At 40.2% G+C, this 27,853-nt stretch overlaps 3 protein-coding genes and 3 non-coding genes across 10 annotated transcripts in view; 2 read left to right on the plus strand and 4 right to left on the minus strand.

Annotated features, from left to right (window-relative positions):
- Window positions 1-1,425: 1,425 nt before the first annotated feature.
- Window positions 1,426-8,773, minus strand: ccdc47 (coiled-coil domain containing 47). Of its 2 annotated transcripts, none has more exons than XM_067615626.1 (13): window positions 8,642-8,773; window positions 6,570-6,868; window positions 6,361-6,462; window positions 5,310-5,484; window positions 4,835-4,956; window positions 4,674-4,739; window positions 4,467-4,568; window positions 4,193-4,303; window positions 3,987-4,072; window positions 3,846-3,904; window positions 3,627-3,736; window positions 3,339-3,506; window positions 1,426-2,156 (listed from the first exon to the last, which is right to left on the minus strand). In XM_067615626.1, the coding sequence occupies exons 2-13, from the start codon at window positions 6,858-6,860 to the stop codon at window positions 2,076-2,078; spliced, it is 1,473 nt and encodes a 490-aa protein (XP_067471727.1). In that variant the 5' UTR covers window positions 6,861-6,868; window positions 8,642-8,773; the 3' UTR covers window positions 1,426-2,075. The 2 variants fall into 2 exon arrangements, with proteins under 2 accessions (XP_067471727.1, XP_067471726.1); XM_067615625.1 differs by lacking the exon at window positions 8,642-8,773 and adding an exon at window positions 8,383-8,407.
- Window positions 8,774-11,266: 2,493 nt separating this feature from the next.
- dcaf7 (ddb1 and cul4 associated factor 7) lies at window positions 11,267-16,194 on the plus strand. Its single transcript, XM_067615627.1, has 7 exons — window positions 11,267-11,668; window positions 11,957-12,115; window positions 12,780-12,891; window positions 13,002-13,120; window positions 13,272-13,481; window positions 13,793-13,910; window positions 14,777-16,194. The coding sequence occupies exons 1-7, from the start codon at window positions 11,531-11,533 to the stop codon at window positions 14,947-14,949; spliced, it is 1,029 nt and encodes a 342-aa protein (XP_067471728.1). The 5' UTR covers window positions 11,267-11,530; the 3' UTR covers window positions 14,950-16,194.
- A 99-nt stretch (window positions 16,195-16,293) lies between these two features.
- trnac-gca (transfer RNA cysteine (anticodon GCA)) lies at window positions 16,294-16,365 on the minus strand. The gene has a single exon. It is a non-coding gene; the product is annotated as a tRNA-Cys (tRNA).
- A 2,920-nt stretch (window positions 16,366-19,285) lies between these two features.
- kcnh6a (potassium voltage-gated channel, subfamily H (eag-related), member 6a) overlaps window positions 19,286-27,853 on the minus strand; it is a 37,386-nt gene continuing 28,818 nt past the window's right edge. For 2 of the 4 annotated variants that reach the window (XM_067615624.1, XM_067615622.1), the window contains 7 exons: window positions 26,567-26,819; window positions 25,676-25,869; window positions 24,282-24,381; window positions 23,898-24,185; window positions 22,917-23,097; window positions 22,119-22,326; window positions 19,286-20,900 (listed from right to left, as the gene is read on the minus strand). In XM_067615624.1, the coding sequence (XP_067471725.1) occupies window positions 20,613-20,900; window positions 22,119-22,326; window positions 22,917-23,097; window positions 23,898-24,185; window positions 24,282-24,381; window positions 25,676-25,869; window positions 26,567-26,819 (1,512 nt within the window). In that variant the 3' untranslated portion in view covers window positions 19,286-20,612. Of the gene's footprint in view, window positions 20,901-22,118; window positions 22,327-22,916; window positions 23,101-23,897; window positions 24,186-24,281; window positions 24,382-25,675; window positions 25,870-26,566; window positions 26,820-27,853 lie in introns of all 4 variants that reach the window. The other 2 variants (XM_067615623.1, XM_067615621.1) reach the window with 1 other exon arrangement.
- trnac-gca (transfer RNA cysteine (anticodon GCA)) lies at window positions 22,802-22,873 on the plus strand. The gene has a single exon. It is a non-coding gene; the product is annotated as a tRNA-Cys (tRNA).
- Window positions 27,163-27,234, minus strand: trnac-gca (transfer RNA cysteine (anticodon GCA)). Its single transcript has one exon. It is a non-coding gene; the product is annotated as a tRNA-Cys (tRNA).

Here is a 27,853-nt window from a genome sequence, read left to right on the forward strand (position 1 = left end):
TAATGTTGGGCAGTTTATTCTTAACAATTGATGATCTTAAGTTTTTGTCTGTAAAGTCTGAAAAGTAACTACAGATGTTATATAAATGTAGAGGAAGGAAAAAAAGTACAATATCTGCTACTGAAATAGTGGAGTAAAGGTATAAAGTAGCAGAAAATGTGAATACTGTGGTAAAGTACAAGTATCTGAATCTATTTATACATCCCTCCAGTCTACATACAGTAGAGCGTTGTGGCTCAGTGCTGTCTATAAGAATCAGAAGATAAACGTGGGTTTATTTCACCTGTCAGAACAGTGTTTAAATGTTTGCCTTCATGAAGAGGCCTGTCGACTGCACCCAGAAATAATAAACTGCTGGAGATGATTCATCCTCAGTTTTGTGACTTAATTTGCAAATGTCAGGTTATAAAAGAAGACATTTCAAAGGTATCCCTATTTAGCTTTTTATGTATGAGACTATAACGAAGTTGTAAGCAGATATAAGTGTTTATTAATGTATCTGTCAACAACTATAAGTCCTCTAGGCGCCCATACTCAGAGGCTGCTGAATAAACAGAGCAGATAAAGAAAATACAGTAAAACACAGTTGTAATAACATAAAATATGTTTCCTTAGGAGGTCATAATCGTCGACAAATATTGTACATTAATAAACTGATCTTACATCATGTAAAACATCCTCCTGCTTATATTATAGCATGTTATAAACCATTATTATTATCAATATTACTGTTGAGATCAAACCTGAATGAACCCCATGGTGACGTTGAGTGAACACTATAGAAAAGTAGACAGAAATGAAGTATGATGTGAATAATAAGTGCAAAGATAAAGCAATAAATTGAATATAATGAATAAAAAATTAAAAAAAGTTCTTGCTTTGTCATCCATTGACAGCATTCAGATTTATTTAAGTGCATCATGTGGTGTCATGTGCACCATTATCCTGCCCAATCTAAATATAACTCACTTCACTACCCTTGAATTAAATATTGTTGAGAGGCTACATGTTTTTTCAACTCTAATAATTTATGGTTTTGCATTAAAGTATTGCAAAAATATTATAATTTCATATTTCCCCTGAGTTATAACAGATCTTATCATATCCATATTAATAATATAAAAAGGTTTCTGGTTAGACGGGTTCATTGTATCTATTTCAGCTCGTTAAAGACATGGCTGCTGCACCGGTGTAACCAAATCTAGTTCAGAGACTGCTGACACAATCTACAAGTTAAATTTAGCGTTATGCCGCACCCATTCTGCTCCCCGTTATAGACCCTCACTCTTTCAACCACTGATACCGAGAGGTGTGTGTATCAGTTTCTATGTCGGCACACTAAACTATCTCATGATCCTCAGGCCCATTGTCAGAACACTTACTTTAAATTTAACTATTTAAAAAAAACAACAACAACGCAAACAGTTTTCCAACAGACTCCAGTGCATTTTTATTATGTTTGCTCAGAATTTATTAGAAACAGCCTGCAAGAAACCAATCTCATGGCAGATATAAATTAAAATTTTATTGATAGGATCCTTTAAGATTATATTAATGCTAATAAATTTCCAATGAAATCACAGCAATGCATTTCATTCCTTTTTTTTTTTTTAAAATGTGGCACAATGCCATCAAATAACGTGTTCTTTCCCAGCAGATTAAGTCTAAAAAGCTCACTGAGTTGATACAGCTTTCAAACAGATCTTTGATTAAAGACAGTTGGACTGAAAAAAGAAAAAAAAAAACAACAAATAACACAAAAATCTTGGCGTGAACTGTAGTGACAGATTTAACGATGGAAAAAAAAAAAAAAAAAAAAGGCTTTCTCCCTTGACATGGACAGTTCACTCAGTCATTAAAGTTGAGCCACACCAAATGGAGCAGGTGGTGACGGCAAAACAGCTAAGCTTGACAGACCCAGAGGCACAGGATGTCTGTTTAGAGCTGGAGCGACTGTGAGCCAGAGCTGTGGTTGAGGTGAGAAGCTTGGAGGAGAGAAAAAAAAAAAACTGTCTGAGCGGAGCTGAGCACTGTGTTTGCATGTGTGCTTTTATCCGAGTCCCTGCGTTGTTCTTTCACATGGCTTTCACTTTGATCTGCTTCATCTTCATCTGCTTCTTCTCAATCTTCTTCTGCTCACGTCGCTGGGCAGCTTCCTGGAAAGGGAACAGAAGAAAAATATTTGAGAACCGGAAAATTAAGGGATAGGAATAAAAGGGAATAGTTTGACATTGATTTGTTTTCTTGTTGCGAGTTAGATAACAAGATCAATACAACTCATGTCTTTATGATAAATATGATATCCTGGCTCCGTGCACAGGTACCAAGAAAGCACCTAAAGCTCATTATTTAACATGTTACATCATGTTTGTTTAATTCTTACAAAAAAATAAGTGCAAAAACAACAATTTGTGTTTTTAGTGGCTGACTATTTCTTGGCCTGCAGCAGAGACCGCATGAAGTTACTTCTCATAACCAAGAAATAATCTGTAAAACAACATATTTTTACACTTTGGTTATTGTAGAGATTAAAGAAATAAATTATGACATGTTAATTGATGAGTTTTAGATTGTAGTGTTTCCTTTAGAATTTTTTTCAGGCCTGGTGGTACGCACCGAAAAAACACTAAAGAGACGAGGCGTGCAGGACGGCATATACATGTGGTCAGATCACAAGGAGAGGATGACTTAATAAGCTGCATTTATTGCATAAAAATAAGCTTGAGCCCCCCCCCCCCCCCCCCCCCCCCCCACCTATCTACCCCTCTCACTTCTCCCACTTATGTCACTCTCTCTTCCTCTCCATATGTATTTTGGCTTGGCTCCAGAGTTTTGGAGAAAAGCTTTATTTATATATTTGGTTATATTTGTCCCCTGTGTTAAGAGCTTTTTATCTTTAGGCGGTGCCATTAGCTAACCTGCATCCCATATGTTCGTGGTCTTACTCTGCAGTAATTTAAAGGCACTCTGACAGCAGCGGCACTCACATCGCCTCAAGAGTTCCCCAGGCAACGACACAGATGTTGACTTATGTTTCAGAACAGTGCTGCACAGAGGCTCCCAAACGCAAATGATTACTGATTTCCGAATGAATGGATATTTGGCGTTATTTTTGGCATTAAAGAAAAGATTTTTTTGGCCTGTTGGCCCACCAGGCCTGCACAATTGTAGAGGAAACACTGGATTGCGTTTAGATGTTTATGCTAAGATAACCAGCTGTTGGCTGTAGTTTCATATTTAGTGTGCAAACATGAACGGTATTAATCATCTTGTCAAGAATGCAAATAAGAGCATTTCACAAAATGTTTAACTGCTCTTTTTAAATGTCTTTTTCGGACCTCCAGACGACGCTGTCTCTCAGGATCCTCCTCATTCATGATCCTCTCCTTCTCGGCTCTCTTCTTCTCCTCACGGCGTGTCTGGGCTGCCTCCTGACGCTGAGCGTGAGTCTGCTTCAGGAAGTTCTCCTCCACACGGGCCCGGTTTCTGTCAGCTTTCTGTTTCCCCTAAAAAAAAAAAAAAAACAGAAAAAAAAGTCTCAAAGCTGCACTTTAAGTTTACTTTAAAGCTCAAAAATGGAGCAAATTGGTGAGTTGTCATTTAAATGTGCTGTTCTGCTCGCTCACCTCTCTGTTGAGACGGAGTTTCTTGACTTTATCGATGCTGTAGATCACCATGTTCATGAGAGGGAGCAGAGCGTCCATGTCTTTGGGAGAGGTGTTGCCCATGCCAGGCACTAAACACACAACAATACCATTCAGTGTACATTAAAAGACATGAGTACAAATCAAACAGTGATGGTACGGTCAAGGTTTTTAGGATAGTAGGAGACACAAAACGCTCACCATTAAATGTAAACAGCAGCGTCTTCTTGGTCTCAGGCAGCTTTAAGGGCTGACCCTCCCTGAAAAATGACAACTATTAACATTTAACTATTATGTTAAATAACGTGCATGTAAAAGCTTAAAAAGACGACAAATACTTACTCTTGCATAACTTTTGGACCAGAAAATTGGTCCGAGAAATGGATGGACTCAATCTTGTCAGCATGATTGGTGATATAATGTACCATCTAAAGAAAAAAAAACACCAGAAACAGATCCAAATGCATGAGAAAGTAGACCCTGATCAGTATTCTCAGACTTTGCAGAACCATTTTTTTTGTACTAATACTGTATGTGAGTTAACGCACCTTGTTGTCCATCACGCCGTCTGTGACCTCGCCCATCTCACTTAGAATAGTCAGGGAGTCTGGGAGTCCAAACTTGGCCCCGGACTTGGGCTTGTCACCGCAGAACTCACTCTGAGGAAGAACAAAAGCAGAGAAGAAGAGGCATTCAAATGAAAGATTGTGTACGGGTGATACTGTAACAGTGTGAACAGATACTACAAATAAATCTATTTAGTAACACAAGTAGCTAAAAATTGAATCTGTCTCATGTACACAAGTTGTGGAGGATATTTACCAAGTCCTGCATCTCCTTCTGCAGCCGCGCCATGGCCTTCTTGGTGCCCACAGCGAACACAAAAGTGTCCATGTCCTCGTCATTAAGAGTCACTTTGATTTGCTACAGACAGACAGACATTGTTGGTTAAGACTACATCTGCAAAGCACAGTCTGCTGCATCTTCTCCACACAGACTCATGTGTTTTGCTACTTGACTGGTACGTACCACTTGATCACAGGCAGGCCTCATCATCCTGGCCAGAACGTTGAGCAGATCCTGCCTCTTCAGGAACTGGAATAGACCGCGAGATATGTTACATGACTGTATATTTAAAACACAGTACACCGACACAGATCTATATATGTATCATAAACGTTTGCCCGTACCTTGAGCTGGATCAGCATGCCTTCACAGCACACACGTCCAGAGCACCACAGGTTGTAGATGTGTTCATTCTCCTGATTCAGCTTCCCAGTGCTCACTGCTTCTTTACTGGTGCCGTCATCACCTATACACACAAATGACTGACAATTAACCCCAAGATCTGCCTCACACCGACTGGAAGTTGCCTGACATCCTCACCATCATATTATTCGTACATGTTTGTAATCAATTTATGATTTCTACATATTGATTTTCCTTATTGGCATTTTCCTTATCCGAATTGAGGGTCTAAGGATAGAGTTTATTGTATGCTGTGCAGACTGTAAAGCACCTTTAGGCAACTTTGTGATATTGGGCTACATAAATAAAATTAACTTGACTTTAATTGACAAAGGATAAGAACATGTACTGGTATTTCATACACTGCTGTTGTTCTGTATGCTACAGAAATCGCAGGGTTGACACACTACTACTCACCAACTAGTGCAAAGTTGCTCTCTAAAAGTTCTCTGTGCGAGTTGAACCAGGCCTGAGCGAGGCGGCTGTTCTTGTTCTTGCCAATGATGTAGTTCATGATGTAGGCCAAGAGGCCGGTCACCATCAGGATCTCCATGTAGTAACTCTCCCAGCTGTTCTGCAGATGTGCAGGAACCTGCAGAGAAACAACAGGTGCTCATCAGTATTGATGTGTGTTATTTTATCCTAGAAACTAGAAATACTTGGCATACAACCACGCACACAACCAAATGCTTATGGTTGTATGCCTCTGCCAAACAGTTGCAGTTTACATCCATGTCTGTCCAGACTCATAATATTTGTAGTTAATAAAAAGGTAGTAAGTTTATCTTCTGGCTAATAGAGATTATGACTTTATTGACATGTATGATTCCAGTGAGAAACATGCTGCCTTCACTTAGAGACTAAATGGATATAAAACGTCATCACTTCATGATTTTATCCTATTAAACATTTGTGTGAAACTTTGTCATAATAAGCAAATGAATTCTTGAGTTATGGCCAAAAAATGTGTTTTGTGAGGTCACAGTGACCTTGACCTTTGACCACCAAATTCTAATCAGTTCATCTTTGAGTCCAAGTGGGCGTTTGTGCCAAATTTGAAGAAATTTCCTTGCATTCACAAGAATGGGACAGAGAACCCAAAAAACAAAAGCCATCAGTTGCCAAAGTCTGCAGTTTCAGTGCTGCCATTGTTGAGTTTCCATAGTAATTCTTTAAGTAAACTACTTGAATCCCTTTTATCAACAAAATTTAACAGGAGGTGCAAAACAGCGGAGTAAATTAGCTTCCAGTGATCTTCCACAGCTGTAAAATTGCTTTTTCATTACACAGACAACGCACTCAAATCATAATTTAACCCTTCTAGTGCAGTTTCCCTCAAACATAAACACTTTTTACTGGAAAATATAATTTGCAGGCAGCAGGAAACTTGTCAACATTCAGAGCTTATGCAGCCTTCAAACAGCAGAAGACAGTAAGTGAGAAGATTTGAGCATTAAGCCAAGCTTACTGTGTGGATTATAAGGGGGTCCTTCATGGAGTGACCTGTTTTCTCCATGTCTCCAAACCCCTCAAACTCCTCCTGGTCATATTTGCTGAACATGTCTTGATCCTGTAGAGACATTAGTTAGTTAGTTTAAGTTATTATGATTCACTGATTAATCAAAAGTGCGATATTACAGAAACCATGCTAAAGTAAAGTAATAAAAGACAACATACCTGAGTATCTGAGTCCTCAAAGCCATCCTGGCCGTCCTCCAGCTCAACAGTGGCCTCGTCTTCATCCTCGTCCTCTTCGGGTTGCATGGAAGGGTTGGCTCGTGGCGGAGGGGCAGTTTCCGCCTCAGCTGCTAGGTCGTCGTTCATGTCCTCAAACTCAGCAAAGTCATTGTCATCAAAGTCTGCCAGGTCCTCGCCATCGTCAAAGTCATCATTGTAGCGCCCCCTGGAGACGGGAAAGGCCAGGAGGAGCAGCAGCGTGGGTATCAAGAGGAGATACTCACTTCGCATGGTGGGACCTACAGCAAACAAACAGGAAAAGCAAAGTGAAGGAGAGATGATACAACTGATAGGAAAACTTATAAATAAGGGTTGTTTAATGTGACAGAGAAGGTCATATAAAGACAACTTAATACAAATAATACACAAACCATCCCAGAAAAGTGATTAACAACGATTTTGATCATCAATTATTTGCTTTATCAATTAAGTATTTTTAAAGCAAAAACTCCAAACATTCACAGGTTCCAGCTTCTCAAATGTTGAGATTTGCTGCTTTTCTTTGTCTTATGTGATATTAAATTGAATGTTGTTGGGTTTTAGACTGTTGGTTAGACTAATTTGAAGATGTCACATTGGGCTTTAAGGAGGTTGTGACATGCATTTACCGTTTTCTGACCACACAATTAAATGTGAAAGTAATCAGCATTTTAATTGATTGTGAACATCTTCATTAGTTGGAGCCCTAGTTGCAACTTTTAACATGTTTTTGTATCAGCTGTCTTTAAATGAGGACTGAAGATTGCGTTTACATTCTATCACAGTAGGGCTGCAACTAACGATTAATTTCATTATTGACTAATCTGTCAATTATTTTTGAAATTAATTGATTAGTCGTTTGGTCCATAAAATGTCAGAAAATTGTGAAAAATGCCAATCACCGTTTTCCAAAGATCCAAGATGCAACCTAAAATGTCTTGTTTTGTCCCAAACAACAGTCAACAACCCAAAGATATTCTGTTTACAGTTGTAGAAGACTAAAGAAACAGAAAACTATTCACCTTTAAGAAGCTGGAACAAGAGGATTCTTTCTTAAAAAGTGACTGAAATGATTGTTTGATTATCAAAATAGTTGCAGATTAATTTGCTGTCGATTGACTAATTGATTAATTGACCAATTGTTGCAGCTCTACATCACAGTGACTCTAGAGTATTTAGACACATTACATGCTTTACAAGTCCATTAAGTGTAGTGACAGTGCCCACCTATAGATTTTGGCCCCCCGTTTCTTACACTGAAAGTACATTTGAAGGGGATCTTTAAAAAGCCAGTATGAACAGGAAGAACAATGAGGAAAACCTCTATCAGTGTTCATTTGGGCACCTGACTGTTGTTTTAAGACACAGTTGAAAATGATGAACCTGTCCTTTTAACTGGTCCATAAATTCACGTGATAAATCCCAAAGAGAAAAAGATCCCAAAGGAACAAGACCAACTGGAAAAACAATGACTCAGGAAGAAAATCAACACTTGGGAAGCACTGTCACCGTGAAGAAAAGAAATACAACTAAATATCAAAATAAAACATGTGATAATGACACAAGCTTTACTGGGACTAAGCTAGGTTAATCCAGACGGAAGGAACTGCACCATATGTGGTCGGATCTGGTGAAATATTCAACCAGTCTGAGGAACTGTCGCTGACACAAGTTTGACCAACAAACCAATCATTGCGACACACTTGCTAACAGGCTCAAATATACTCGTCTATGTTTGATTTCCTACGTTAAAGTTAAAATACAGGGTACTTACCTGATGACATATGTAGGATTAAACCCCCACTCCTAATCATTTAACAACACCCGACCCATCCCCCCGCCCCCCAGCACTCTCCCACTTTATCATTAGCTAGCTGGTAGAAAATCTGGCATTAGCATGCTAACGGTGGCTAACTAGCATGGCAACCAACCTATGATCCTGAGCGGAAAGCAGACTCATTTTTTTCCTCTTTAACACTCGGAAAACAAGTCTTAAAAACAAATAAATCAAATGAAGTCTTTCAGCAGCTTACCTGGTGATTTACTATGACAATAAACGTAACGCCGGTTGAGCTCAATTAGCCTGAGCTGCCCTTGTAGTAATGATGTTACGCCTAAAGCGTTTCTGCTCCTTCTTCTTCGTTGGTGTTTATTGGCGGTTGGCAAAGAACGTACTGGCGCATTACCGCCACCAACTGGTATAGAGTGTGGATCAGAATAGTTAACGTTACAATATTCATAAAAAGAAATCAATAACGCTCATTTGTAGAAAATCTATTAGACCAAAGTGTACTTTTATCTTTCTGAGGCCTTCTTTCTGCCTCACATTTCTGACAGACTCTACTGTTTCCTCTTCCCCACAGTATTCACATCTGACTGTATTATGTTTACCTGTTTTGAATAATGTATTGTTTAGTCCAGTGTGTCCAAATCTAAGTCTTGATATTATTGTCTCATCTTTCCTTCCTGCACACCTCATTTCTCCCGCTTTCCTTTGAACTCTGTAAAAAACCATCATCCTTTCATCTCTTCCTCCCATCGCTTTTGCCACCTTTCCTTCAATCTCTGCTTAATAATGATCTTGATTACTGTCTATCTGAAGCTAACTGCCAAATCAAATGCAACCTTATCTGCCATTTCATTTCCTTTGATACCAATATGTGCCAGTACCCATATAAATATTACTGTAAAGCCCATGATTTGAATTCTGTATAATGTTTGTTGTACTTCTATCAAAATATCTGCTCTGCTGTCTGAATGACTGTCCTGTAAACGGGCAAGTAAGGGTCTTGTATCATCTATCCACTGCACTGCTAACAATATTGCAAACATTTCTCCTGTGTAAACTGATAATTCCTCACTGATCATTTTCCTTACTTTGAGATGAAACTCTGCTACTCCAACATTATAAACTAAACTCCTTAATGCATCTGTGTATGTATGTGCCTGTATGTGAATTATAAATAAACTCCCTATCTTTGTTCTTCTTTTCTAATAATGTAAAATCTACTGTGGCATCCGGAAGTATCCCAGGTGGTTTTGCTGGCAATGGCAATGCTTCTCATTTTTAGCGGCATTTCTCCTATTTCCATCTGTAATTCTGCTGTTGGGGTTGTTTTAAATACACCTGTGTATAATCTCAATGCCTGATACTGTATATTAACTAACTTTTAAAGAGATGTGCTTGCTGCTGTTTCATTATCTCTCAGTGCCCATTCATTTTAAATCCGTCTTTCCAGTTTAGTTGTCCTAAAAAAATTAAATTATAATTTCCTCCCTTCAACACTGTCTCCATTTTCAAGTTTATTTTTAACCTTGTCCTCCACCCGCCCTATTTTCTGTAGTTGTGTCATCATTTCTTGTCTTTCATGTATAAGTTTCCTGCATGTTATAAAGATATGCTCAACTGTCTCAGCCGCACTGATAGCAAAGAACCTTTGATGTTTTTTATTATGCGCCTTTGAAATTTTGGGTGTTTCACCGGAAGTGCTTGTGTGTTAAAATGTCTGTCTTGACGTTCGTTGCTACAGCTGGTGGTTGGTGTAAAATTAAGGGTGTCAATTGCCCTCAAGTGGTCACAGCGTGTAACTACATGAAAATAAAAAGGTTATATGAAATATTATTAAACAATAGTGGTGGAAAGTAACAAAGTATATTTATTCAAGTACTGCACTTAAGTACAATTTTGAGCTACTTGTGCTTAACTTGAGTATTTCCATTTTATGCTACTTTATACTTCCACTCCACTACATTTCAGAGGGAAATATTGTACTTTCTACTCCACTACATTTACTACTACAACTTTTCAGATGAAGATTTGACACAAGCTTTTAAAATACAACACATTGTTAAAGATGAAACCAGTGGTTTCCAACCTTTTTGGCTTTTAACATTTTACAAAAAGCAGTGTGTAGTCGGGGTCACATTTCAGATGTCTATGAGTTGTTAACAGCTCCACCAAATAGTGATTTTTCCCTCTAAACTTCTCACATGCTTTCATTTCAATAAATGTTCAAATGATCCAATATTTCAGCAAAAATCAAAGATTAGAGAAAAAGTCCAAAAACTGAAAACAGATTTGTGTATCAGAAGTTTGTTTTTCTTCTTTCCTCTCCCATTAATCATCTCACGACCCCTCAGATTTATCTGGTGACCCTTTGGAGGGGCCTGACCCTTAGGTTGGGGTTGGGACTAAACCAGTTAACTGTATATAAAGTAGTTGAAACTAGCTCCACCTCCAGCAGCTACAACAGTAACATGCTGCTTCCACACTGATGCTTTGGTATTAATAATGTAATGATGTCATATATAATAATATATCAGTTATTGCAGAATGAGTGCTTTTACTTTAATATTTCAAGTACATTTCGCTGCTAATACTTATGTACTTTTACTTAAGTGGGATTTTTCATGCAGGAACAGAGAATTTTTACATTCAAAAATAAGACCATATCTCTATTCTATTTTAAAATATTCCGTTTTGATAAGAGTAACCTCAGTATTTTCGAGTAACTCATTTGATTAATAAGATTAATACGTTTTTTATGAATATTGTAAACACTAGACATTCTGATTCAGACTCCATACCAATTGGCGGCGTTAATGCGCCAATTCGTTGTTTGCCAACCACCAATAAACTTCAACGAAGAAGAAGAAAAGCATAACCGGAAGTCTTGTAAATACTTTGGACTTGACGATTCTCTCGGTCGTTACGAGCAATGCTACTCTTTGTTAGGTAAAGTGGTGAGAATATCGCTTGGAAACACGCTTTGTCTACTCAGATGGTAATTATTACCACGTCTGCTGATATTTGCGCTCGTAAGTTGAACTAACTGTTGATAGTTTCCTTGTAAGGCGACTTATTTGGTAGTTGGCTAACGCTAGCGTGTTAGCTGCTCAGACAACAGCTGCAGCTCGGGAGGATGTCGCTTCACGGCAAAAGAAAAGAAATCTACAAATACGAGGCGCCATGGACGGTGTATGCGATGAACTGGAGCGTCCGCCCGGACAAACGCTTTCGGCTGGCACTTGGGAGCTTTGTGGAGGAATATAATAACAAGGTGCGTAGTGTGGTTTTGGCCATTTTATCAGCCAAAGCTAAAGATAGTAACGGTGGCGAGCTAATGCTAATGCTAGTTACCCTGCGCAGCATTAAGGCATCAAATCACAATGAATATTTTGTTGTTTCCACTTCAGTAACACTAAAATAATCAGTAGCCATGTCACTGTGTGTTTAATACTCTTATAAATTAGTAACGTTATATATACTTAATACTATTTCAAACTCTTCATTCGGCTCTCTGGTGCTTTTATAGTAATATACAGGTATTGTTTTTGTTCCTGTTCAGGTGCAGCTGGTGGGTCTGGAAGAGGAAAGCTCAGAGTTTGTCTGCAGGAACACATTTGATCATCCCTACCCCACCACCAAGATCATGTGGATCCCGGATACCAAGGGGGTTTACCCGGACCTGCTGGCCACCAGTGGGGACTATCTGCGCATATGGCGGGTAAGGGTCTCTCCTCCTGGACACGGTGTTTATGTAGAAGAGAAGTCTAATGATTGTTTATGTTGTCCTTTATGGTCATCTAATCTAAAAAAAAACAACAACAATTAATTGACCCAATAACAAAAATAGAGCTGTAACTATTAGTCGATTGGTTGCCAAATCTTAAATTAATCACCAACTACTTTTGATAATTGGCTAATCGTTTTAGTCCAAATTCTCTGGTCCCAGCTTCTCACCTGTGGATATTTCTGGTTTCTTTAGTCTTCTGTGACAGTAAATTGAATATTTTTGGGTTGTGGACTGTTGGTCGGGACTAAAAGAGAAATTTGAGGGAAACAGTGGTCAATGTTTTGCCCCATTTCCGGACATTTTAGCGACCAAAGAACTAATCAATTAATCGAGAAAATGCTCAACAGATTAAAAGAATTGCAGTTAATTGCAGCGTTAAACAAAAATATAGAATATTTCAAGCCTTATGCTTGAATTTCCTGCTTGTTCCTGTGAACTGCAGTAGTCCATGACTGCACTGCAAGAGCTGAAAATAAAACATCATCATCATACTCAATTGTAGGATAAAAACAAAGTAGTCAGTACTGTGGGGATAAGATCAGTTGATTTGTTTAATGTAAATATGTGACAAATTCCTTCACATTTTATCTTGCAGGTCAGTGACACAGAAACACGTCTCGAATGTTTGCTGAATAACAACAAGAACTCAGACTTCTGTGCTCCCCTCACCTCCTTTGACTGGAATGAAGTTGATCCAAATCTGCTGGGTAAGAAATCTACTATCTGATAAATAATTTGGGAGGCTATAAGTCGGACTTGATTGTTCTTTCACATAAGGTGTTTGCATTGCTAATATGTTTGTTTATTCATTCTGCAGGCACCTCCAGCATTGACACCACCTGCACTATCTGGGGGTTGGAGACAGGTCAGGTGTTGGGGAGAGTCAACCTGGTGTCTGGTCATGTGAAGACCCAGCTGATTGCTCATGACAAAGAGGTGTGTGTCTCGTCTTACAAATGAGAACATGTTAGGTTGACTTGTATTGTCTTTAAATGCAAAACTAGATCATTACAGCAAAATTAAACATTAATTACGGTATATAGTGTAAAAGAATATTTAAATGTATGTCTTTAATGTATCTGTACAGGTGTATGACATCGCGTTCAGCCGTGCAGGAGGTGGTAGAGACATGTTCGCCTCTGTGGGAGCTGACGGTTCCGTCCGTATGTTTGACCTCCGACACCTGGAGCACAGCACCATCATCTATGAAGATCCCCAGCACCACCCGCTGCTCCGCCTCTGCTGGAACAAGCAGGACCCCAACTACCTGGCCACAATGGCCATGGACGGCATGGAGGTCAGTGTGCCAAAGATTCTTACAGCCTATCAGTAAATATGTGTCTGTCCAGACAAGAAAGAACCATTTATTTATTTCGAATGAGCTTTGTGTAGTTATTTTTTCACTAAAAGCCCTTTCCACTTCCAGTAAGCATGATGAAATCCATGAAATATTACATTTTATGGACATTTACTCAACATTTTACATATTATTTTATACATGGATATTATAATTCCTATGAAAATAACTTAATGGGAGCCAAATACCTTTTAGCAATGAGTGTGTTTTCTGTTCGTTTAGTCCGTGTCATTAATATTTCTGTGTGATAGGTGGTCATCCTGGATGTACGTGTTCCTTGCACACCGGTGGCTCGGCTGAACAACCATCGCGCCTGTGTGAACGGCATTGCCTGGGCTCCCCACTCCTCGTGTCACATCTGCACTGCAGGTAACGCTCATCTTACAAGTTGATCGCATGTCACGCGGTTCGAGATGGGTCTAATAAAGGGTCGGTCACAATCTGCGTCAGACTGTTGGATGTTGATTTTGAGGCGTCAGATTGTGCAACGAACATCAGTGATGGTCTTTAGTCTTTGGATCTCTTAAATAATATGTTCACAGTTTTTTAAGAGTGTCTTAAAACAACAGTCAGGTCGCCCACATGAACACTGGAAGAGGTTTTTCTCGCTTGTAATCATTTCTCCTGTTCATTCTGACTATTACAAGATTTCCCTCCAAATCCACAGACCTCCTTTTGAGCAAAAATGTGTTTATTTGTTTATCTGAAGCTTAATTGAGGTTTCAGCAGTCTGAGTTAGTCAAATAAAGTGGATATCTGCCACAGTTACAGTCTGTTGAGTAAAAAATGCCCTCTTTGTAGCTGGACGGACAGTGTTTTCCTGTTAACTTGACTAATTTGGACGGCTGAAGCTTCATATTAGCTTCAGATAAACCTTTAGATACATTTTTGTGCAGATTTTGTGAATTTTGTCCCCCATCACTTACAATGAAAGTGCATTATGACGGGATCCCTTAATGTCCTGTATGAGAAGGAGGAATGATTACAAGAAAAACACCTGACTGTTGTTTTAAGACTTGAAAAATTGTCAACTATCCTTTTAAGTCAGCTGTTGATTTAAGATTTGTGTCTCCTACGATTGCGACTTCTCATTTTAGTGTAACTGCAAGTGTAAAAAGGGACCTGAAGACAAAACATTACATCTTTAATCAGATCATCAGATTTCCTTAATTCCCTGCCACTTGAGTCTCATGTATTTCCTGTAATGCTCACTCTCGTGTGTCTCCTCCACTCAGCCGATGACCACCAGGCCCTGATCTGGGACATCCAGCAGATGCCGCGGGCCATCGAAGACCCCATCCTGGCCTACACCGCCGAAGGGGAGATCAACAACGTGCAGTGGGCCTCCACACAGCCGGACTGGATCGCCATCTGCTACAACAACTGCCTGGAGATCCTGCGTGTCTAAAGTCACGGACACTTAAGACGGGGGAGGGGGGAAGGGGGGAGGGAGGGAGGGAAGAGAGGGGGCGTCGTTTCAGATTCGGACTTAATTTTTAGTCCTCGTCCCACTGATTTCAAGACAAGGACGAAGTCACAAGTGAACTTTCTGAACACGTTTGGAGTATCCCGCACCTACTCCACAATAACCTGGTTTACATTTTCTTCCACGTCTTTTACTCCATACTTCTTATAAATGTGTTTTAAGCTCTTATTTATTTTTTGCTCACATGGTAGTGTTCAGCATCTGTAAGAAGCACCAGTGCATTGAGAACTCTTGAGCAGTTGTCTCCGGGGAGAAAAAACAAAAAAAGCAGAAAAGAAAAATAATTTTATACTTCTTGGTGTGAGTTTTCATTTCAGCCAGCTGTGAGATTATCATGAAGGGTTTAGATGTTGTGCGTCTCATCTGTTTGATTTGTAATGGTTGATACGAACTCCTGTAGGTGGCAGATGACCTCTCTAATATGTAGGAATATGTTGTAGCCTTCTCGTGGACTCATACCATATTACTGGTGATTCAAGGATCAATATATTATAGTCTTGTTTACCCCCCTCCTTCCCCTCCCTCCCCCGTGGCAATTTTAAACTGTTCAATATCCTCTCTCTCCAAATGATTGTATCCAGGCTCAAACTTTGTGACCTGTGCAACTTCTAAAAATTGTAAAAATTAACCTGAGAGGGATTCATATCGTCACTGCAGTGGTGTCTGTCATCATATGGTGTGTTTTAGTTTGGCTGGTGACGCTGTGTGTGTGCGTGTGTGTGCGTGTGTGTGCGTGTGTGTGTGAGGCGGCCATGTACAGCAATACTCGAGAACCTACCAGAGCAATGTCATTCAGCCTTTTTAGCTTCCTAATTATTCTCTTCTCTTTTTATTTGTATAAGATTGTGCTTGGAAAATGGCATTTTTTTTTTTTTTCTTCTTTTTTCTTCCTTTTGTCGAGACGGGTGTTAGATTGAGTTGTGAAGCGGGAGGAGAGTGATACAACTTTTCTGACTGTGTCTGTGTCTGCCTCTCTTTTTTCTGTTGTTTTCAGTACTTAAAGGGTCATGTCCTTGTAGCATGCCATTACAAGGCAAAGTGTACATACATATAAATATATCAACTTAAGACATTGGTAAGCCAAGTGTTCATGTTGTAGCTTTTTTCATAAAGTTTATTATTGAATTTGCTCTAATAAATTGTATTCCTCCATGTCTTAGGAACTAACTTGTCGTTGTACTGATTTATTTTGAGAAATGACAACAATCTCATGATATTAAGACATATTATGTTGTCTCTGCCCGGCTTATCGAGGTGTGAAAAGAGAGGGGGCACCCGGATTTGAACCGGGGACCTCTTGATCTGCAGTCAAATGCTCTACCACTGAGCTATACCCCCTGATACAGATGTTTGTCTTTGGTGGTGCTTTTCTATTAGTCACCAGCTATTGTTTACCTACAAGTGATCTAAAGTTCCTCCCTCTCCTGCTGTGTTTGCGTATCAGTTCCCATCTTGTGCTTAAAAGGAGGAAGAAAGAAAGTTAAATAGCGGAAACCCCTTGACAAGTTAAATTCTTAGTCATAGTTTCCCAGAAAAGTGTATCTGGTTCACTTTAAGTTGAACAAATGTTGAGATAAATGTTTGTTTTATCTCTCAGGTTTCATCAGTCGTGTCTCTCCGGTGGATGCCGTAATACAAGAGTACTTTGTTAACCTCATACGTTTGTTTTCATCCCTCTTCTCTGCTCAGTCTATACTGTATCTCCAGTGACTTTGAGTCGAGCTAATCAAACCTGTGAATTGATATCAATTTAGTGAATTTTATCAGACAAACAGTATCTGACAGGTTATGTTGAACTGGTGAGCTGGCTAGAAATTTGAGAACAACACAATCGAGAGTGGAAATGAAGACTTAAAACCTACAAGTCGTGGAAAAAGTATTCAGATTCTTTACTTGCTTAAAAGAAACGACACCACAATGTAGAAATATTCAGTTTCAAGTCTTGCATTCAAAGGTTTACTTCAATAAAAGTGCAGGTGTGTCATCAGCAAACGTGTCAAAGTAAACACACAGATGTATTATCAGCGAAATGTGTTGAAAGTATCAAAGGTGAATGTGCTCATCATGCAGTCAATGTTAAATTATTGATTTATTAATGTGTAAACAGAATTTTAAAGGGGCATTCCACCAATTTTACACATAAAAGTCAATTAACTCCCCACAGTTAGTACTACTGAGCATGTATAATGTCTTCTGTGGCTCTAGAGGAGGCAGGGAATGTTGAGGTATTGAGAGATGTAATTGTGTTGCATTATGGGAAATGTAGGATCCAGCGTATTTGAAGCTTGACTCATACGAGGAACTAAAAGTCAAGATATCTGAAACCACTGCTGCTTCAGTTTTGACCATCCTTTTAAAAAAAATCTGTTTGTCTCAAGTCCTCCAACTCTATGCAAGTGACTAAATCACTGGAGTATTTTAATATTGAAGCTGGTTGAGGTGGAGCTAATTAAGTAATATCTGCTGTTGGTTAATTGTATTTATTGTATAATAATGCATGATGATTCATGTGTTTGGTATAACTTTAAAAAACCAAATCTGGTTGAATGTGGTTGAGTAATAAGTACAATATTTCCCTCTTAAATATAATGAAGTACCTTAAATTTGTACTCTAAATGAGTAAATGTACCTCGTTACTTCCCACCACTGTTTAGGTGTCACTCCTCATGCTGAGAGTTATTTAAGGTTCTGCATCTTCAGCGGATGTTGGATCATTTGAAGCTTCCTCCGTAGGGATTGAGAATAATTGCTCAGCCTTGTTCTTGCATTAAATGCAGCTGTTTAACGTTTCACAGCCTGCCCTGATCTAACTCTGCATGTCTGTCACTGAACGCATCCTTATTCATCTGTGATCATCCATCAGTGTCTCCATTTAGTCCGGTTCCAACACCAGACTGCAGCACGTTGAATCATGAAGGGAAGTAAGCTGCTGTCTGGTTAGTTCAACTCAGACCCTCAAGTATTCACACACACACACACAGGTTTGCTAAATTAAGGGGGACATAACCATAGACCATGAAAATGATGGATGTAGCCACTGTGATGTCATCCATTGGTGTCTGAAGAGCGGTTTTGAAGCTCAAAGTAGGTGGTTCCAGCCTCTGTGTTTAAAGGAATCATTTGACATTTTCGGAAAAACACTTTAGATAAGAAGAATGATGCCACTGTCATATCTGTACAGTAAATATGAAAACTGCAACTACAACTAATCTGGCTCTGTCCAAAGGTAACAAAATCCACCTGGCAGCACCTCTAAAGCATAGACTGTAAAAATATGGAGCGCCTAACTCCCGGTTAATCCAAAATAGGCAAAGAGGTGGAGCTGAGGTGGGCCACCTAGGGGCTAGCGACCTGTCACTCAAGGCAGCCATGTCCTTTATTGTGCATAAATTTACGGCTTAATAAAATTTAAACAGGTGTCATGAAAGGGGAAATTAGCTGTAGAGACCAAAACCGTTGTTTGCATCAGGCTGTAAACATGTTTATTTCTGCTGTAAAGTTGGGTATTTTAACATGGGAGTCTATGAGGATTGACTCACTTTTGGAGCCTCAAGTGGACATTCAAGGAACTGCAGTTTTTGGTGCTTCCACATTAGCTTCATTTATCAGTCCCGGAGGTTTACGCTTGGACATGACATGCACATTTCCAGGTCTATATTTTTATTTTGGCGCTTTACAGGCTCTATATTCTGATTGGTTAGCTCCTGGAAGCTGTTCCTCTGCAGACGTCCGCCAGCTCCGGAGGCTACGTAAACATACAATAGTAGTCGGATTAGTCAGAATATAAACTTCTCAAATGTACATCTGCACATGTTTGAGCCCAAATCCAATCCAAAATATGCGAGTAGAGTTAGCAACAACCTTAGCAACAAAGACTAAAGAACGAACGGCCGTTTGTGGGCATGTGTGAACGATCTGACGTCAGTTTGAAGGGGAAGTAGAAGTAACTTTACAAACGGAGCGTTCAGAGCAGGCCGAACATTGACATCATCAACAGTATATAAATTACAGAAAATCACTAAAAGCATGTAATGTCCCCTTTAAAGACTCTGATTTAAACTCAGCATGTTATCTGTTCCCTTTATAATCTGAGCATATTTGACTATTTAACAACCTAGTTGTACTTTTGAATCTGACTCATTGTTGCAGTTTCTATTAGTGGAGAGTTTGTCGTCACATTGTGCAGAATTTTTCTTTCATTACATTTGTTCATGTGTCTTGAATCAAGTCTTGGAAATAAAAGCAATTTGATTCACAGTTTAGCTCTGTTGTGTGTCTTTAATCTAAAAAAAAAAAGAAAAAAAGATAAATAACAGGAATTTGTGCTTCAAGAAACATTGTACAGAATTATAAATGCTTAAAAAGTCATTACATTCACCTTGTGGTTGGAACTGTAAAATCATCTTATCAAAGGACGCCTTGAGACGACGTGTCTGTGCCCACCATGTGATTGACAGTTACCATCCACTTCACTTGTCACTCAGTTGATGTTAAACAACCTTCGGCAGTTTTTTTTTTTTTTTTCTCGCTTTACATGTTCAGGGCAGTCTGTCCACTGTGAGAGAAGTCCTCTATTGTTGGCATTTTCAGATAAAAACATCCAGTACGTTATGAAACCATGTGACCATGATACTCTGACAAACAGTTGACATGTGTTTGAGTGGAACAAAACAGATATACAGACACAGAAACGGGGGGGAGGTGGGGGGGAACCAAGCAAAGCAGTCATGATCCAAACAAAACTACACATAAATGTACAAGAAACTATGACATTTTCCTGCTCTGCTTGATTGTGCACACGTTGAATTACCTTGTCATGATCCAATGACACATTTACTGAGTAATGCTGATTCGTGTCAAAATGTCAGAAATATGAGATGAAAATTACACGCCACTTCCCATTTTCTGTCGCACCGCCATCCTTCACAGTGTGCCATAAATGCCTCTTGATATTTTTTTTTTTTAGCTTACACCAAAAACAACAGTGAATCTATAACTTTATACACTCGTAGTTATTATATTTACTAGAAGTATGGCCCCTTAATGTAGCCGATACATCTCTAATATTATGAAAATAATTTCAGTTTCAAAGAAATGATTACATTTTTCTACGCTCAAGTCTAAATGTGCAATTCTTATACAACGTGAATGCAGATAATTCTTCACACGTGAAACGTATTAATTGTCCTTGACATTTCGCCTCTCTTCATGGAAACTTCCGGTCCGCAGCGAATGCACAATACGTGTATGTGCGCTTGCTGTCGACTCGTATTTCACTATATTTCCCAACCCAGCTGGGTAGGAATAATCTCTTCATTGCACGGGACCTTTGGGAGTGAGGGGACCCTGGAGCACAAAACCACAGCAGCCTGCGGGGGGCGCCGTTGAGTCTGTAGTAAGAAACAGGAGGCACCGTGAACCTCCAGTGACGTGGAAGGCGAGGCAACCCACACTCTACAGCAGCATCAGAACAGTACAGAGGAGATTTTAAGGTAGGAAGAAGGAAGTAACAAAATGGGGAACGTATGGCTGTCCCGTCCAAAAGACCAGGCTTTTGGGTGGCGGTGGTGACTTGACTGTGGTGACTAGCTGCCCGGCAGGACAGGGTCTGAGACGTGCCTCTGGATCTCCTGCGCCTCTGTGGAGGTCTCCAGGTGTTCAGGGAGGGAGGGGAAGCGCTGGCTGCCACATAGCAGTCCAGGGGGCTCTTGGGCCCCTGAGCACGACAGTTGAGGAGGCATGAGGTCCACAGAGGGCCGATGTGGTTGGTCGGCCTCCGGCGACATGGACATGGTGTCGTCGGAGGCCACAGTGAGATGGATCCCGCTGGACAGGGAGTCCTTGGATTTGTGCTTGAAATCAGAGTCTGGACTCTGAGAGAGAGGGAGAGAGAGAGAAGGAAGGTTTATGTTGGGATCTGATGTATCCATGAATCTACTCCAACCTCTGTATTTTAAGGAATCGTCACTTTTCATATCTGTACAGTAAATATGAAAACTGCAACTACAACTAATCTGGCTCTGTCCAAAGGTAACAAAATCCACCTTGCAGCACCTCTAAAGCATAGACTGTAAAAATATGGACGTAGCCACCATGATGTGGTTTCTGAAGAGCAGTTTTGAAGAACGCCCAACTCCCGTCTAATTCAAAATAGGCAAAGAAACGAGCCACCTAGCGGCTAGCGACCTGTCACTCAAAGCAGCCACGTCCTTAATTATGCGTAACTTTACGGCTTAATAAAATTTAAACAGGTGACTTATAAAAAAATTCACCCCCTGTACAGTTGTCATGAGAGGGAAAATTAGCTATAGAGACCAAAACCGTTTTTTGTATCAGGCTGTAAACATATTTATTTCTGCTGAAAAGTTGGGCATTTTAACATGGGAGTCTATGAGAATCAACGCACTTTTGGAGCCTCAAGTGGCCATTTGAGGAACTGCAGTTTTTAGCACTTTAGCATTAGCTTAATTTTTCAGCCCTGGAGGTTGCTGCCTGCTCTAAAGCTCAATAACAACACATTGTATGTTGTTTGTTTAATCTGCACAATATAAAGTGTAAAAATTAGGCATTGGTGTTCTTTTTGGGAAGGTTACATGGTGAAATATAGTCCGTTACATAATCCCTGCAAAACCACACACACTTCAGATTTTGTACAAGAGTAAACAAACAAGGCATAACATGTTAATTAGTGATCCTGAGTGTATTTGTAACCTCTGGACAGAAGCAGGCTAGCTGTTTCCTGTCATTGTGCTAAACTAAGCTGCTGGCGGTAGCTTCATATTTATCGTCCAAACATGAGAGTGGTTATAAATCTTCTCATCTAACCCTGAAAGAGAATAAGTGTATCTACCAGAATGTCAAACTATTCCCTTATAAAATTGTTTTAGCTATGTTTTAGTAAATAAATGTTAGTTTCCACTGAAAGTGATGACTAAAACAACTCAGTTTGATTTACAGCATCAGGAGGGCTGAATATGGCCTGTAATGTGAAATATTTAATTTAGAAATAAAAAACTTTGCAAATGGTTAAAATCACTGGACAATAGTCTAAATTAGTCCCATAAGGCTGAGAAAAGGATGCAACACAACACCTGTAGCAGTGAGGCAGTGCTGTCGATCTGTACTGGCTGGATTGGGGGGACGGTGTGGATTGTGGGTGCTCCTGTACTGTACAGGGCGGTGGGGTGAGGCGGGTGAGGACTGGGTGACACAGCGCTGTAGGCAGGAGGCACCGGAGCCATCTGCCTCTGGAGCAGCTGCAGGATCACGTTGATGTCTGCTGTCATTCGGGTCTCCAGCCTTGAAGAGACGAAGCAAAAATGACCTTAATCTTCATCATTAGAAAAAAAACCACACTATTTTGTTGCTGGGTGGAAAGCTTCTTAATCTTTTTATAGAAAGTCATCTGTGTTTTCAAAAATGTCCACTAGGCTTCTCTCTCGCTCTGTCTCTGTCATAAACACATTAACAGACAGGCAGCTATAAGGAAACACACATGAATGACTCTAGAGAGCTTTTTCCTACATTTTCCTGCCTCGTCCTTGAACGCTTTATTATCTTTGTTTGTCTTTCCGTCCTCCTCTTCCTCCTCCCTCTCCCCGACACACATGCAACACACATTCACATCGTGGGAGCAACCAGCTGGGAATCGATATGCAAACACAGCAGGAGAGGGAGGAAAGGAGTTCACTTATTATACAGTACATCTAATTCAAAGGTAAACACCAGCCAGTGAACGGATTAAAGACAACACCCAAGACAAGCTTTGATAACAGGGGGTATAGCTCAGTGGTAGAGCATTTGACTGCAGATCAAGAGGTCCCAGGTTCAAATCCAGGTGCCCCCTATCACTTTTCTGTATCTAGCATTTAAAAATAAAACAAACTCACCGGTTTAACTGGGACTGCAGCAGCTCCAGTCTGGACTCCAGTTCACTGGGCCGGTCCTCGGCGCAGGGCGGAGGATGGAAACAGGCCCTGACTGAGGACGGTCGTCTCTGGTTGTCTGAGAACTGGCTGGATCTGCGGTCCGGCCAGTAGCCGTACAGGCCTGACATGCTGATAGGTGCGGCTGCTGTACAAGAACAAGAAGGAGAATTCAGTCATTTATGAAAATGATGCAATATGTGACGCAAGAGAGACTGATCACAAGGACAGTTCAGTGAAAGATTCAAGGTTCAAAGTTCTGATATCACTTTCCATTTTTATTCCAATTTAGTTTCAGTTTTACTTTATGTGTATATCAGATATCTTGTAATACAAACTCTAGGCCTAAATCCTATTTATAGTTGATAATAACCAGTGCAGCCTCACTTCATTTATAGTTGCAGCTAAAAATAAATAAATGCACAAATGTTACTTTCTGCAAAACAATAGAAGCTTTTATTAAACATATTTTGGTTTAATTTTCAGGTTAGATGAGATAAATATTCAGTTTTTGGTTGAATTATTTAAAATGTGTCTTTTAGACATAAACTTGGACTCTGGACTTGGCTTGACACCGAGGTTTGACGACTCATCTAAAACACCATCCATCATTAATCAGACCCTACACCTCACTATGAAACAAACATGACTCATTAAGTAAGCACTTCCTCTTCATTTCAATCCTCTGTCTCTTCAAATGGAGTCCATGTGACATCATGGTTTTCCAAGAGGAGAGCACAAATTTCTGAGAAAGGTTTGGGAGTTTGTTAAATTATCTGTTGTTTCATAAAAACATTTTGTCCCTCATCCATCTGGAAAAAGATGGCAGCTGATGTTGCCTTTAGAGTAAAAACTATGACTTTGTGAACCTTATTTGGCAGGGAAAGATTCTGAAGAGGGCAGAAATCTACTGACTGACTCGGGGATGGTGGGTAGAGTCTTTACCTGAGTACGGTGGACCTCCGAGGTCTACAGGAGGTCCCATCCCAGCTGAGGGTCCGCTGTGAGGCAGGAGGTTGACCACTGCTGGTGGATAGTCTCTGGTGTCTCCCCCGGGTGGGTACAGCTCCCCTTTGCTGTGTCCTACGGGCTTCATCTCCTCATCACTGGACTGTGAACAGATACTAGCGCTGCTGCAGAGGTCTTCCCAGTGCGATCCCGCTATCGTGTCCCGGTGGTGGTTTGCCATCGGACAGGACTGATCGGGGTAAGAGTCATCACGGTCCATGCCGTCTGTGTCGGAGCAGCCAGGAAAAGAGAATATGGAGATTAAACATCCAATGGAAATGTATGGAAATATTAAAATTTTTGACCTACTTCCTCACTCACCTGGTCGGTTGCGACGACGCAGGGAGCGTCTCCGGTGCCTCGTCCTGCGGTAGCCACATTCAGAGTCCCTGCCCGGGGTTGGCTGGTTTACTCTATCTGCCTGATACATATCAGCTTCAGTAATTCAGAAATACACACCTGATCTGATGCTCAAAGGACATTTTTTGGACTATCTTACACCATTATAAATCTATAATGTTTCATGCAACCTTAAGGCTACTGTTAGTGGAGAAACTGGTGCCAATGGCTTTTATGAAGGATTTCTATCTGTGTAATTATTAACTGATAAATCTGACATTATTCTACATTTTTGTTTTTGTCAACAAACCCCATGAAAAGATCAAAAGCACTTCTGAAGATGTAAATCTTTAAAAAGAGGTCACAAATATATAGTTCTGGTATAATGATGAGTCTAGAAAGAGGTGCTTGTCCTTTCTTGTTCTTTGTTCTTTTATTGTGAAGAACTGATATCAAATTCTATACTGCAGCTGTCAGGCATCCACAATAATAATAATAATAATAAAAAAACAAACACTAATATACAAACAATAGGCCCAGACATGGCAGACTCATCAATAAAAGTCCTTTTTCTCGCTAACTTTTAAATATTTTATAACGAAACCACAAAGACAGACACAAAATAAAACTGAGAGAACAAAAAATAAATAAAACTGTCTCAGCACATTTAAAATGTGATGACATGTTTTCGATTTCACCACTTAAACCACTAAAAGATGCCCTGTGGAGTTTGTGACCACTTGTGGAGCTGCAGGTGGTGAGATTAGCTGAGATTAGCTCTGCGGGATAAAACTCAGCCCTCTCATTCATTTGAATGGGGATACTGGACTGATACAGTGGGAGTGCCAATCACACACATACGAGCGCTCTTCTCTGGTGGATTACTTTGCAACGAGGACGCTGTGTTTCTGCTGTTTACCTTGTGATCGCCGCAACGAAAGATAAACCAGTTGTCGCAGTTGTAAAATCCTGTCTGAGAGTATTAAAAACTGCTGTGCTGTGGTTTTGGAGTCTGATAAGCCTTTAAATAATTTAATCTGTAGCTCCGGCTCAACGTCCTCCATTGTCTCACCAGCAGCTTAAACAATACACCACCTTGCACTGTTTTAACACAGGGTTGATTTTGGTCTGAGTGGGCTGTGCATAGAGGCAATAATGAGCCATGAAGGTTGCTATATGCAAGTAAAAGAGGGGAATAACAAAACTGCATATCAACGCAGGTTTCAAAACATCTTTAAAAAGGCTTTGCACGTGTAGAAAAAGGCCTTGAGACCAGCAGAGCTCAGATTATGCAAAAGTACTGCAATCACTGTTAAAATGATGGTGTTTTTTTTAAAAAAATACACCGTGTAACTTCGCCCTCTGGTGGCACTCACATCTCTCAAGTTGAAGGTGATCTCCAAGTTGTTCCAGAACATTTCGGCAAAGTCGGGATACATGTCCAGCACTTCCAGCAGGTCGTCCCTCAGGATCTTGTGAAGGTCGCAGTAGGTCAGAGCTCTGACGTCGGCGCTGGATTTCCCGGGCCTCCCGTACAGACTGATGGGTTCGCCAAAGATGTCGTTCTTTCCTAAAAGAGAAACCACAGGAAAAAAAAAGAGAGGATCATGGGACAAGCGTAACAGTTAATCGATACATGTCTGAGTGAGCAGGCCACAGATAGTAGTAGTGAAAATAATTTACTGACAACGTTCTGATGGGATGAATCTGATCATAACAAACGAAAAAACAAAACACTACAGTGTCACTGACCCTCAACAGTGCCGCTGCTCATCACAAATTAATCGTAACAGCAAACAAAAAAGAAATGACCTAGGCAGCCTGGATCTGAGCACCGGACCTATTGGTGATCAATGCCGCTGTGGAATGAACGTGGAGCTGTGCCCAAACACCTCTGGCGAAGCAACACAACACACAGAGAAATGTGTGTGTGTGTGTGTGTGTGTGTGTGTTTGTACAGTGTAAAGGGCAGGAAATAGATGAGAGGGTGGCCGAACAAATAGATAAAGAGAGAAAATCACAAAATAATTCTGAAACAATTGGTTTATGTATCATTCTGTCAATTTATAGAAAAATAAATCTCTTATAATTGTGTTTTTGTATGTCTGTATATGTATGTTTTTGTGGTTGTGGATCATAAATAAAAAGATAATCTTCGTGGTTATTTGTGAGGGTTGTTGGTCATTATTCTTCATATTTTCTGAACTAAATAATATGTTGATTAATCAAATAAGTAAATGATATAATTTCCACGACTGGCAGCTCACCCAGTATGGCCACCACCACGTCATCCTTGAGGATCTCTATAGAGCCTCTGGAAATGAAGTAGAGGGCGGTGAGGATGTCCCCGCTGTGGACCAGGGTGTCACCTGGCGGAGCGTGGGTGGTCCTGAATCGCATGGCCAGAGCCCGCAGGCACCCTTTGTTGGCGCCTCGGAAGGCTTTGCAGTTCTGCAGCAAGCTGCGGTTCAAATGGAGGCAGATGTCAGCCTGCAGACACTCGGGGAAACCCTTTAAAACCTGCAGGGCAACACAGGGCGTTAGACGAATCCTGCTTTAAAACCCGAGTGATGTAAAAAATGCTAAAAGGATCTGAAGGGTGTATAAAAAAGAAACTGAGGGGTGAGAGAAGGAAAGCAATGTGTCAGATTGATTCAGGCGGGGCATAAAGGACAGCGGCTCCAAGTGATTATCTATTCTCACATTGAATTGGCAGGCGCTAATGCTGCTCTCTGTCTGCGTCGTGCTCCATCGCTGTTAGCAGCCCGAGCTCAAGCAGCGATATGACGCACATCATCACTAAAAACTGGGTCTCCCCATGTAGCGGCTTCAACTGGAAGTACTCGTTTGTGTTTAAATTAGAAGGGGGCACCCAGAGTTGAACTGGGGACCTCTTGATCTGCAGTCAAATGCTCTACCACTGAGCTATACCCCCTACTGTTCACAATCCTAGTGATGTGCACATATGAATCCCAAAACCTGTGTCAAGTAGAGGAAAAAGGGAGTTAGATATAGATTTGTTGGATTTGTTGTTCACTTGCAGCGTAAAATGGATTTTTTTTGCAACACACACAAGTTCTCATTTGAGTAGATAAGATTACATGAACGTTCAATGTGGGAAAACTGGGTCATTGTGGTGCCAAAAGAAAAAGGCAAACAGCCTGTGTAGGTTATACACAGAATATCAATGCAGCAAAATATGACAACAACGGGATATTTAAAAAGACAACTGGGAGAAAGAAAGTGTGCCATTACATGCTGGTATATGGTACAATTTATTTAGGGCTGCTTATTTTAGTCATACACTTTACTGCCTGGATTTTTGGGGATATTCTGAGAATAGTACAACAAATGCTCATATAATTCAACAGCATCTGTGGTAATAATTAATGTACAAACAAGGAGATTTTTGCTCTTTATATACCAGCAAGTTTGCAAATGTGTGTTGTAACACAAATAGAGGATTTCATGCAGATATTAAATGTGCATTGCCATCTCTTTTCACTATTTCTTCCAGTTGAGTAGCTGGTAGAGTGGTTGTGGTTTGGGATTAG

The sequence above is a fragment of the Thunnus thynnus genome, chromosome 17, assembly GCF_963924715.1.
Source record: "Thunnus thynnus chromosome 17, fThuThy2.1, whole genome shotgun sequence".
NCBI lineage: Eukaryota > Metazoa > Chordata > Actinopteri > Scombriformes > Scombridae > Thunnus > Thunnus thynnus.

Bases quoted from the DNA above. Each gene is read 5' to 3' on its own strand.
- ccdc47 (XM_067615625.1), bottom strand. The intron at 4,740-4,834 runs GTACGGGCAAAC...GGTCTATTCCAG, and splicing joins GCATGCTGATCCAGCTCAAG to TTCCTGAAGAGGCAGGATCT. The intron at 4,569-4,673 runs GTACGTACCAGT...GTCTGTCTGTAG, and splicing joins GGCCTGCCTGTGATCAAGTG to CAAATCAAAGTGACTCTTAA.
- dcaf7 (XM_067615627.1), top strand. From the start codon at position 11,531: ATGTCGCTTCACGGCAAAAGAAAAGAAATCTACAAATACGAGGCGCCA. The intron at 12,892-13,001 runs GTAAGAAATCTA...TTCATTCTGCAG, and splicing joins AGTTGATCCAAATCTGCTGG to GCACCTCCAGCATTGACACC. The intron at 13,121-13,271 runs GTGTGTGTCTCG...GTATCTGTACAG, and splicing joins TGATTGCTCATGACAAAGAG to GTGTATGACATCGCGTTCAG.